Genomic DNA, 12,522 nt, shown 5'->3' with positions numbered 1-12,522 from the left:
TCCTCCTAGCGCTTACTATCACATCCACATCCACCCCATAATGCTCCTTTATATCCTCATTTGTCAGCCTGTCTCTCCATATGACTCCACAGGCCCCTCTTAAATAACTCATTTCCACTGCTCTCATTCTTGACTTGTGTCCTTCCAACAATGTCCAAGCTTCACTTCCATACGTTAGAGTTGGTATCACAATACTGTCATGTAGTAATTTTTTCACTTCCATGCTCACTTCCCTGTTTCTTATCACTGCTTTCAAGGAACCAGCAACCTTTCTTCCCTGTTGTACCCTTTTAAGCACTTCACCCTCCAAACCTCCATCCTTACTCATCACACTACCCAAGAACTTAAACGTACGCACATTTTCCAATTCCTCACCATCCAACCTCGCTGTACATTCATTGACTACTTCACCTCTCTCAAAGACCATCACTTTACTCTTCCCTACATTCACCTTTAGATTCCGTTTCTTACACACTCTCCCAAAGTCATGCACCAAGCCTTGCAGCTCCCCTTCGTCTTCACACAGCAACACAGTATCATCTGCAAACAACAGTACAGGGAGTTTCCAAACACTACCCTCTCTCACCAGGGCCACTCCAACATCCACTACCCTACCTTGTACCTCTTTTATTACCCCATCCATGTACAGATTGAACAACCATGGAGACATGACACATCCCTGTTTCAACCCAACCTTCAAATAGAAAAATTCACTCAGTTCACTATCTACACGCACTGCAGCCTTAATACCATCATACATACTCTTCACAGCATTCAACAACTTCTCATCTACTTCATATATTCTTAATACTTTCCACAATCCTTGTCTATCCACCCTGTCATATGCTTTCTCCAAATCCATGAAAGCCACATACAACTTCTTTCCCTTCTCTAGAAACTTTTCCACTAAAGATCTAAGAATGAATATCTGATCTACACAACCTCTTCCCTTCCTAAAGCCTCCCTGTTCTTCTCCAACTAATTCCTCTGTTATTTCCCTAACTCTGTCAATAAGTATCCTACCATACATTTTTCCTATTATACTAAGAAGACAAATGCCCCTATGATTACCACACACTTCTTTTTCCCCTTTTCCTTTGTACAAGGGAATAATTATACCTGACTTCCAATCCTCCGGAACTCTACCTTCCTCCCAGGCCAATCTGCACATCTTCCACATCCATTCTACTACTATCTCTCCCCCATGCTTCAACATTTCACCACACACTCCATCAATTCCTGGGGCTTTCCCCAATTTAACTTTCTTCATTGCTTCCACAACTTCTATCCTACTGATTTCTTCCTGTCTTCTCACCTCCCTCCTTCTCTCAGCCATTCCCAAGCCACTCATACTAGCAGCACTTCCATCCAATATATATATATATATATATATATATATATATATATACAGTGCTCGTCAGAAGTATTCAGCGTTGTCCGCCGGGCGCGCAATACTTATGGCCCAAAAAGAATCACCCATTTTTGGGGGTAAGAATTGAGCCATAAGTTTGAGCTCCGAGCATGACGTCACGGTAGCCTGAGGCCTTCTGACGCGCTGGTTGGTTCCCGCCTCAGTCGCCCACGGGCTGCCTGAGAGAGAGGAACTCCGCCGAGTGTCCCTCTCAAATTGCGCCATTTTTTACCGAGTGTCCCGCAGTGTTTTGGCCTTCAAAACTTTGTTATGGCACCTACCCGTGAACTATCGAGTGAAATCATATCCCAGATCATTGCTCTAAAGGAGGCAGGCCACCACACAAAGGAAATTAGTGAATTGGTTGGTGTGGCACGATCGACAATGCGTCGTTGGTGTGCGCGGTTTTGGGAGGAAAATGGTGGCGAAGTTCCCACAAAGAAACCGAGGTCTGGTAGGCCTAGGAAAACTTCCCCAAGGTCTGTTAATGTTTTAAAACGTGCAGTGGAGTTTAATCCTTGTGTGAGTGCAAGGAAAATTAAGGAGAGCAACCTGGAAGTGTTTGGTGAGGTGTCAGTGAGAACAGTGTCTCGTAGGGTGCATGAGCTTGGTTACACAAGTCACAGGCCTGTGAAAAAGCCTCTTCTCTCTAGCAGCCAGAGAATTCGTAGGCTTGCCTTTGCTAATAAATATCTAAATTGAGGTGAGGAGCAATGGTTGTCAGTGTTGTGGTCTGATGAGGCAACATTTAGTGTTACCTGTAACAGAGGAGCATGCAAAGGTAGTGACCCACTTGACCCACGGTATGTAGAAAGCACAGTTAAACATCCTGATTCACTCATGGTATGGGGTTGTTTCTCAGGGAAGGGTTTGGGGAAGCTTGTTGTACTTCCCAAGAACCTCAGAGTGAATCAGGATGTTTACCTGGAGCTTCTGTGTGATCATTTACCAGACTCCTTCGAGCTAACAGGTGCACGAGTGTTTCAGCAGGACAGTGCACCTGCTCACAAGGCCAAATCGGTCACCAATTGACTTCGTGACTGCGAGGTATCATTCATGACAGACTGGCCAGGAAATAGCCCAGACCTCAACCCGATTGAAAACCTTTGGTACGTCGTAAAGAAGAGTCTCCAAGGGAAGGACGTGAGCTCTCTGCCTAAGCTGGAAGCCGCCATTCGTGACTCCTGGGACAAAATACCCCTCCAGCACCTCAGGAGCCTCGTCCTTTCATTTCCAAGATGTCTCAGGTCCGTGAAGAAACGTAAAGGCTACCCTACGAAGCACTAAAGGTAAATAAAATGCATTATTTATATGTTTTTTCAATGTTGAAAGGTTTGTTTCTCAGGAGGGACGCAGGGCGCCCCATACTTCTGACGAGCACTGTATATATAGTATATATAAAGAGAGAGAGAGAGAGAGAGAGAGACAGATAGATAGATAGATATATATTCATCCCTCCATCCATCATCCAATTCTACGTTGCCCCATGAAAAGCATATACGGTATATATATATACACATCAGAAACTTCACAATCGGCATCCCCCATGGAACTGTTTTGTCCCCTACACTCTTTAACCTATACATGCACTACATACCCACACCCCACACACCACAGATACACATAGCTTCCTATGCAGATGATATAACACTTACATGGACGCACCAAAACGCAAACACAGCTGCACACATCATTCAACCTTACCTCAACCCACTACATGAATCGTTCACCACACACAGGCTCAAAATGGCCCCAGCCAAATCTGCAGTGACCCTTCTCACAAACTGGACAGTAGAACAGTCACACCCCACACCTCACCATAAACAACACTCCCCTACCACACACACACACACACACACACACACACACACACACACACACACAAAATCCTTGGTGTAACACACAATACATCAATGTCATTTAAACAACACATCACAAACATTAAAAATAAAATAACACCAAGACTCAATGCTTTGAGGTCACTTGCCCATACAACATTCGGACACAACAAAGAAACCACCACAACAGTATGCAAACAATACATACGTTCAGTGATGAATTATGCAAGCCCTGCCTGGGCTTCTAACCTCACCAAAACACATTACAACACTCTTCAGACCATACAGAACAAGGCCCTTAAAATAATCACAGGCTGCACAGCTACTATACCCACAGACCACCTACATCAAGAGACCAAAGTCCTCAAAGTCAAGGATCACCTAGACAAGAGAGGCACCCAGTTTCTTGCTGCAGCCTCCACAAACCCATAACATCCACTATATTACATGGCAGCACATCCACCCACACCAAGTAACATCAAAACATCACCCAGCACACGATACCATACACAAATACTGTCATCTCTCCCCCCTTGTCAACCTCAGATCAGCTTCCAGAAGCATATCCACACTCGGCTCACTCGCCGCTCCATTCAGTCACTTAAAAACAACACACAGCTGTATGCATTGCCTCCTGACATCCACCCTTCTGAGGATAGGGTCCACCTGGCCAGGCTGAGATGTGGGCACCATCCAGCCCTCTTAAGCTACCAGAAGAGGCTGGCTGACTCCGTCGCTGATGCCTGTCCAGGATGCACCCCATACTATTAAGCACATTATGGAAAACTGCATTGCACACAATCACCTACGCCAACAACACAACATACACTCTTCGAGAGCTCTGTGGGAATGCCCGGTCTCGGCCATGGCCTTCCTGAGAGACTCGGGGCTGTTCGGCCAGACTGCCTAGGGAACAACTGCTACTACTACAGTACATAATACAATGTATGATATGGTACATCTTTTATTATGCTGTTTATGTACTGAACAGTACTGTACATGTATTATAAATTACAGCACACAAAACATACAGTGGTACTTAAATGATGTACGGTATCATTACAGAATAAAGTACAATACTATACAACTACTCTATTTTTTGTTTCTCTTTTCAGATCTGTAGCCTTGGAATACAAATGAAAAAAATCTTAATATCATTAGCCACTTCCCTTCAGGGAATAAGACAAGTTTCCAAACTGAAGGCTAAACAGAGTCATACTGTACAACAATTTAGGAGTGGGCAACAAAAAATATTCATACTTTTGTACCGATATGTACAAAGTTTATTTCTTCAAAGTTATTTTAAAACTCCTGGATGGCCATGAAGCCTTGCATTTCCATTAAGCTACTGTCCTAGAGTCAATGTGCCAGCAGCCTTTTCACCTACTCTGTGACCTTCACATATTTCATAGGTTAATAGTACCAGTACTGTACATTAAAAAGTTTTGATCACCATACATAAAGTTTGAAGAAAAATAATGCACAAAAGCTTATTTTAAGCACACTAAAAGAGTACAATATGTAACAGGCTCATTTCTGTGATGCAAAACCACATAGCTGTACCGGTACTTCAGGCTATGGTGATTTCTATGCATAGTACAGTACCTAAACTTATGATCACTGCTAGCAAGCAACCCAGCAGTTAGGGTCTTGAAGATTCAATAGTGGAATGTTGTATGTGTGTCACGTAACAAGTATTTGCAAACAGTGGCTCACTGGAGATAATACTCTCAAGCTTGGTGTGTACGGTATTAGCGTTGCTCTTACGTGAAATCGAACCAGTGTACAGTACTCGTAAACTCATCTATTCAGTGGCTACATAGGGATGACTGTGATTCCATGTATATACAGCTACACAGTTTTGCAGAGCTCATGCAAGCCCATTACACAGCTACCATTTTATTGTGCTTTCAATGAATTACCAGTACTGAACTTGTGCTACCCACTTTTGCTCAAAGTTTTGCACTTTGAATACAAACAAAGTTGCAGTTACTTATTTCTGAGTCTAAATATCACTGGTTTGCATAAAAACAAATAAATAAATATCAGACAGCCAGAGGTAACACCTAAGCTGCCTCCTTAATGACTCAAAAATCAGAGCCACTTCTGTTAATTAACCCATTTGTGACTGATGTCCTAAATACAGGATGGAAGTAGGCATTTTCAAAGATAAGTTAGGGAGGGAAAGAACCCCTGGGACAGGGACCAATGAGCTTCGCGACTGAACCTAAAGGCAGAGAGCAGTACGCTTAGTACCGTACCCGGTACCCTTCCCACACAATCCCTCATACAGAAGCCCTAGGCACAAATAAGTTGTTAAATCTTTAAATTCTTGCTTGAACACCATTGAATTTTATACCTGTACTTTACCGGTACTGCAATGAAAGTGTATTCCTTAGCTGCATACTTGTGGTAGCACAGGAAAAAAATTTTCCAACTCATAAATACCGGTAAATATATATATATATATATATATATATATATATATATATATATATATACTGCAGGTAAAATTATCGTTTCAACCCCTAACAGAATTACGAGATTTTAAACCTTTTCTTTGGTATTTTGGACAATTCTAAGACACTTCCTTCTATGGCATTTTTGTCGCAAAATTATTTTTATTTTACTCTTGAAGCTAAACTAATCTTCAGGAGTAAAATAAAAATAATTTGCAACAAAAATGTCATAGAAGAAAAGTCTTAGAATTTTCTAAAATACCGAAAAAATGGATCAAAAACTCGTGATTCTGTTAGGGGTTGAAACGATAATAGAACCACACACACACACACACACATATATATATATATCACAATAAACACTAACCACAGTATAATCCACTGAAACAGACACGAAATGTTCTCGGACACCGTGAAGTTGATAGCTACACTTGGTAAAGTACATTAATTTTATCAAGTTAAGTACCCAGTATGTACACAGTGAGGTGGTTATAATGGCTGAGGGGGTCTAGGCCTGAAATTCTAGATAGTTAAATTACTGAAGCCTGGTGAATGCAAAGTCCCTGGATTAGAGACAGATCAAGTCAGTGACACTGTATGAAAAATGCTACTGCTGGCATCTGAGGCTGACATATTATTGATATTAACCCCGTTGACTTCTCAAAGCTGAATAAAACAATCAGATGTTGAAAAAAACACTGCAAAATTCATAATTAGAAGCTAAACCATTACAGAATCTGTCAAATGAGGTGACCAGCTTAACCATAAATGCTGTACTTGGAAATCAAAACAAAACCTACCAATTTCATAAGTAAACAGAAAAGTCCTACTAGTGTCACTACCTTAAATCTTGCACATTTAGCAAGACCTTAAGTACCTGAAGATTAAAATATTCTTAATTTGTAGAACAAATAGTAATGTTTCTCCAACATATGGGTATTATACTGATATCAGAAAAAAAGCCTAAATATACTGTACCTTTTTTGGTCTGCAATTTCTACTTACAGTCCTAAGACCTGACTAACAATATATACAAGTTCATTTCACAGCCAATGAACCAGAAGTTACATATATTCCATAAAGAACATAAATACTGGTACCAGTACTGTAATTTTGTGACTGCATCTAAAATAACTACTGTAGGTATCATACATGTCTGCTTGGTTCAGTGAGTACATCGACAACCAAAAAAGGCCAGTCCTTCAGGCTGAGCAAAAGCAAATAAAAATTGTAAATTACTAGTCTTGCTGGTGTAACTTCCTTCCCACAAACCGATTTATATACCAGTAACCATTTCACAGCTTATACTTATAAACTAGTTTTTAAGTAGTGTAAGAGGAACAGTGAAAATCTAAAGTCCCTTTTCATACTTAATCAAACCATAAAACTTGGTAAGGAACGCACTGCAGCTGTGAAGCTACTGTTATACACACACTAAACCCATGCAGATACCACCAATACCAATCTGGAGCCTACAGGTTTGACGTTTCAGTGTAAACACTAGAAAAGAAATATGATGAAAAATGAGGAAGTGACAGTGAGGTCAGGCCACAGGTAACCCGGCACTAGCTACCTGAGGACCAGCAAAAACAGCCCTAAAACAACTCTCACATCCACTTCGTCTCATCAGAATTCGTTACAGGGAAGGAATATTCAAGTATCCCGGGAGCCACGGAGTACCAGTTGCTCTATGCTTTTGGGCGAGATACTTTCACCTTCAGGTCTCCTGTTGACGACCTGGTGAAAATGGGCGGCCACCAGTTCCTTACTCCTATCCTGTAGCTATTCTTTCCTCATTCAATCAATAACGTTAGCACTTATCTTTTGACTCCTCTTTATAATTAAAATGATGACAGATAAGCAAATACGACGCTAATTTATGGGTAAATGGCCAGGGTAACCTCCTAGTCAAAATACCACAGCCTAGAGAAATATAAACAAACTTACCTTCTAATAATCTGGCGATGATGCTGTCTATATTAAGCTTATCGGTTTCCGCCATTATATTTGTTGCACTGGTGTCACAGTTATATCCGTTAGAACAAAGATTGATGCACTCAGAAGCCGATATCTATGGATACCCGAGCACAGAGCCACTGGCCCAACCCCCTACACTGAGCAAGATGGCAGCCGTAAGCCGTAACCGACGTCACCACTTCAAATATCCCCCCACCCGCAGACTTCTAAAACGTCATAAATATCGGCTTTATAGTACTTCTTACCAACATACACTCTAAATGTAAGTAAATTGGTGTGAATACTAATACAACTCGATCCGACAAAGGTTGAGACCGAAGTGACTTTGACTTAATAGGTGGAGTTTTATGGAGGGGGAAGGGAGTGAGCTGACGTCATGCGCGCGCACCAAGCTGGGCCCAGCGGGAAGAATGAACCCCTTTTGAGTACTCGCGTCACTACACGCATCATTACTACAAATGTCTCCTCTCGTCATTTGACTGCTTCTTGTGAATGCTAGTTAAACTGTACTTTTAATATAACCGAACTACTTATCATTCCGCCTAGATTAAGTACTGAATGAGAATATTTATCCATTACAAGATGCTCGATATTCCGGCGGGAAATAGGGAATGCTAACTAATTTAGCCTACTTCCCACCATTAAACAAACAGGATACTAGCTAGTGGAATAATGTATTTTACGAACATCATACGCATTTTGAAGTTTATGTATGCCTTCGATGACTGTTGGCGGATCATATTATAGCAGAACCTTGCCCTCTATTCTCATGTACTACTCAGAATAGCCAAGTCAATGCAGCAAATTTTGTCCAGTTCTACACAGAAACTGAAAGTCCCGATCTCCGGGGCAATAACCTAATCTAAAATCTCCCTCTTTAATTTATATTAAATATCCTCTGCCATGTCCGCCCTACCTCCCTACTCCTTACTGTAGCCTACCTTCAAATCATGACATAGCCCCTTAGTCTTGGCTATGTGGCACTTGGAGTTTATTCATCGCCTAACTTTGAGGAAATTCTAGTAGCTGGGAAAAGGATGCGGTAAAGATTATATATATATATATATATATATATATATATATATATATATATATATATATATATATATATATGTATGTATATATATATATATATATATATATATATATATATATATATATATATATATATAATAGGTGTGTGATATGACATGCACAGACACTGACTTAAAAAAAAAAAAAAGCTACTCGTTTCCCATTCCCTCTTCAGGATACCATAATAGTAATCGATTCTAGCTAACGTCGGACGACATTATCAGCTGACAGTAGGACTACGTAACGAGTCAGAAGTTATTAAGAATGTCAAGGTTAACCCTCTCATGGTCAGGCCAACTCCAGCATTCTGTTCGAGCTGATGTAAGACAGTTTTATTCAGCTGAAAATGAGTAAGGGAGCCTGAGCGTCAGCTCTCTCATGGCTGGGACAACTCTAAATTTATTTTCATGCTAATACCAGACGATTTTATATAGTTGGAAATGGGTATAAGAGCCTGAGAGTAGTAATATTGTCATTGTTAACCTTTCCATGGTCGGGACAACTCTGTACTTGTATTCTGTCCCAGGTAATACTCAGGAGGCAAAAGCCATTTCTTCAGGTCAACGAGACATGGGTTGTTATAAGAGGTTGTGGCGCACCATTTTAATCCTTGGGTCATCAGGAGCAATATCCAGATGCACAGCCTTGGAAATCAACTACTGTACTGTAAGCTGGGAATCCGTGATGGCTTCCAAGATGGCTGCCGATTCTATTTTACTGTATGATGGTAACTTGTCAATGAAACTGTATGCAATCATATTTATTCATGTTTTAAGGACATTTATATCATATTGTGTTCAGAATTTCAAAAAAAAAAAATTATGTTCAAAACTATATACAAAAGATTGTTTGAATTTAATAATTTTCAAAAATGAACAATACGTTTTCTTCTCTTTAGAAATGTTACATACTTATAATGACTGAGAAATTTAGCAAACATACAATTACTGGGTGTGTGTGCCAGAGAAGTGTCAGCAATTGAACATGTCATGAATATAAGTCCTTATATCATCTTCTATAATATTCCAGTAATTAAACATTTAATTCTTACACCAACGCACATTTGTGTGTGTGTGTGTGTGTGTGTGTGTGTGTGTGTGTGTGTGTGTGTGTGTGTGTGTGTGTGATATAACACAACCGTTATAATTAGTAAAACGACTAATACTGAGATTTAGTTCAATACAGAGATAATCTTGCTCAAATTGGGAAAAAAGAAATATAATATTCATAGAAAATCTAATCAGAGTCAGGGCTATTCTCAATTTCCTGGAAGTACTGGACTCTGGAACAGCTCTCTGGAGATCCACGGCATCTGCAGGCAAGATAACATGGAACATTTCGTTTGGCACATGAACAATTTCTTAAACTACCTTTTCTGCAACCACACGAAAGGGATGTAGACATCTCTGGTGGCCACGATTCTGCAGTCACTGGAACTGGCACAAGTTCTGCTTGTTTTACTCTCCATCCACATTCATCCAGCGAAGGAATGCAAGGCTTTGCAATGTGTACTGTCTTATCAGTGATTGTTGGCGGGGTAGAACGTTTCAGATGCTGCATAAAAGCATCCTCAGTAGGTGGAAGGGGCTTGAGAAGTGTGGTCTTATTGGTAGAAAAGTTTTGAGTGCGAATCTCACTCAAAGAAACATCTGACATCGCGTCATTCTTTGTGTAGACGGTGACAGGTAACTTCCTAGTCTGACTGATAATATCTTCACTTATGATGGCATTGCTGTCACTGCCAAAGTCTTGCAAAACATCCAGCTGGATTTTGTTATATGCTTCTAACCATCCTTTTGTTCTAGTAAAAAAAGGGACCGCTGGTGGTATCCCTGCCACTCAAACTGTGAACAGTTCGAAGTGAGAGGCATCTGTGTTGTTGCAGTGCTTTGGCAATGACATGTATGGGAAGGTAATTCGTCTGTTGCTGTCTTGCCCCGAAGTTCAGGAAGATCTTCCAACATGGTGGATGCATAATAAGGACAGAGGGGGAGTAACATCTGTATCGTTGAATGAACAGTAACCTGATGGTGCTGCCAAAACATGAAGACTGGAGTTGACACCATTTATCACACAAGTAGGCAAGTAACTGTGCTTTGTTTGTAGAACAAGCAAAGAACTCTAAAGGATCTGGTGTTTTGTGCTGGTCTGACACATCAAATATTTTTATTGCTTTTGGCTCTACCAGTCCTCATCTGTCATCTTTCTTCGTTCATACTTGGATTTCTGTAGCGATCAAAACACAGGTGAACAGCCACTGCATTAGCTGAGGCTTCACTGAGAATTACTTGTTTGTATCTCAGAGCCATGGCGGAAAACTTTTCATCTTTCACAAATTACAAACAATGAACCCAGTGCATGACATCGATCACTAATGCACATGCTTTTTGAACGGTGGCAACTTGTCACAGCTGCTTATGCCTGCATCCTGCTTTAGAGCTTTCACAAGACTTGATTTTGTTCCACATGCTCACACTGTGCCATCCTTATCAAATAAGGATGGAAGGTATTTACAGGTAAAGTTATGTCAAATCACTTAGAAATTATCATAAATGAATTCCATGTCCTTAAAAATAGGCCATGAGCATTAACTCAAATTCGAAGGGAACCTGGAAAAAACATCAAGAAAGCTAATTTTTTTCAGGAAAGCTACTGTACTTGGAAGCATGCTAAATCGAAATCCTTAAACAGTCCACATGAGCTAGTCGTGTGGGACGAGAATTCAAGATTGCCACCAACGGCATGGGACGCTTATATAGTTTTGGAACCAGAAGTCACATTTTTTTTTTTTATGCAAAGAAGAAGGAACCAAAGGCCAGGGGCCTGCAAATTGCTCCCCCCCCCCAAGAAAAGAAAAAAAAAACAATACAGTAGCGAGTCAAATTCAAGAGCCATTCATTTCGAGATGTCTGGACACACTGCGTTTGAAAGACTGGAGATCGTAGGCAGTAGGAAAAACTGAGGAAGACAGTTCCAGGGTTGACCTGTTGCATACATGAAGGGCTGGGAGTAACGATTAACTCTTGCATTAAAGAGTTGGACAGAAAAGAGATGAGAGTTTGTTGCTAGACGGGTACTAAGTGCCCGCTGTAGTGGTGGAGGAATGCAAGCGGACAGTTCAGAGGAGCAATGACCATTGAAGTAGCAACAGGAAAGAGATAAAGATGCAATAGTGTGGCGAAGAGACAGAGACTGAAGGGGGACAGTATGAGGAGGAGAGTTAATGAGATGAAAAGCCCTTGACTCCACATGTTGAGAAGAGCTGTGTGTGGGGAGCCTCCTCAACATGAGAGTTGTACTCTACACAGGGGCGAAGAAAACCCGTGTAAAAAGTCATCAGCTGTGCAGGGATAAAGAAGGTACTGAGTCGGCATAGCACACCCAATCTCTTGAAAGCAGACATTACAAGAGAGATATTAGGTTCTTTCCAAGGTAAATCCCGAGAGAATGAAACCCCAAGTATGTTTATAGATGATGTAGGAGTGAGCTGGATATTGTTAAAAATTAGAGGGTACTCCTGTGGAAGATTTTGTCTGGTTGATAAATGTAGAAACTGAGTTTTTGATGAATTAAACACAACAAGGTTATTTTCACCCCAATCAGAGATATGAACAAATTCAGACATTAGGTGTGCCATAGCCTCATCCCTGTTCAAGATCATTTGAGATCTGTGTAAGGAGAGTGACAACATGTTTATGGAGAACATTGTCTTGTATGCATTCTTTTTTTTAGGAGCATCTCATACAGGGTTCTGAGTTAGTTC

The 12,522-nt window shown here is 40.8% G+C and overlaps 1 protein-coding gene across 1 annotated transcript in view; it reads right to left on the bottom strand.

Moving 5' to 3' along the window:
- The window catches only part of LOC145404899 (serine/threonine-protein phosphatase PP1-gamma catalytic subunit B), a 177,880-nt gene extending 169,907 nt beyond the window's left edge, over positions 1 to 7,973 (bottom strand). Inside the window, exon 1 of the mRNA XM_080276400.1 lies at positions 7,656 to 7,973. Within this exon, the coding sequence (XP_080132526.1) occupies positions 7,656 to 7,710 (55 nt within the window). The 5' untranslated portion in view covers positions 7,711 to 7,973. The remainder of the gene's footprint in view (positions 1 to 7,655) is intronic.
- Positions 7,974 to 12,522: the final 4,549 nt, after the last annotated feature.

The sequence above is a fragment of the Coenobita brevimanus genome, chromosome 65 (genome assembly GCF_032717465.1).
Source record: "Coenobita brevimanus isolate Jiangsu-jjx chromosome 65, ASM3271746v2, whole genome shotgun sequence".
In the NCBI taxonomy this organism is placed as follows: domain Eukaryota; kingdom Metazoa; phylum Arthropoda; class Malacostraca; order Decapoda; family Coenobitidae; genus Coenobita; species Coenobita brevimanus.
Note: the sequence above shows the minus strand (reverse complement) of the source record. Positions and strands in the feature narration are given on the sequence as shown.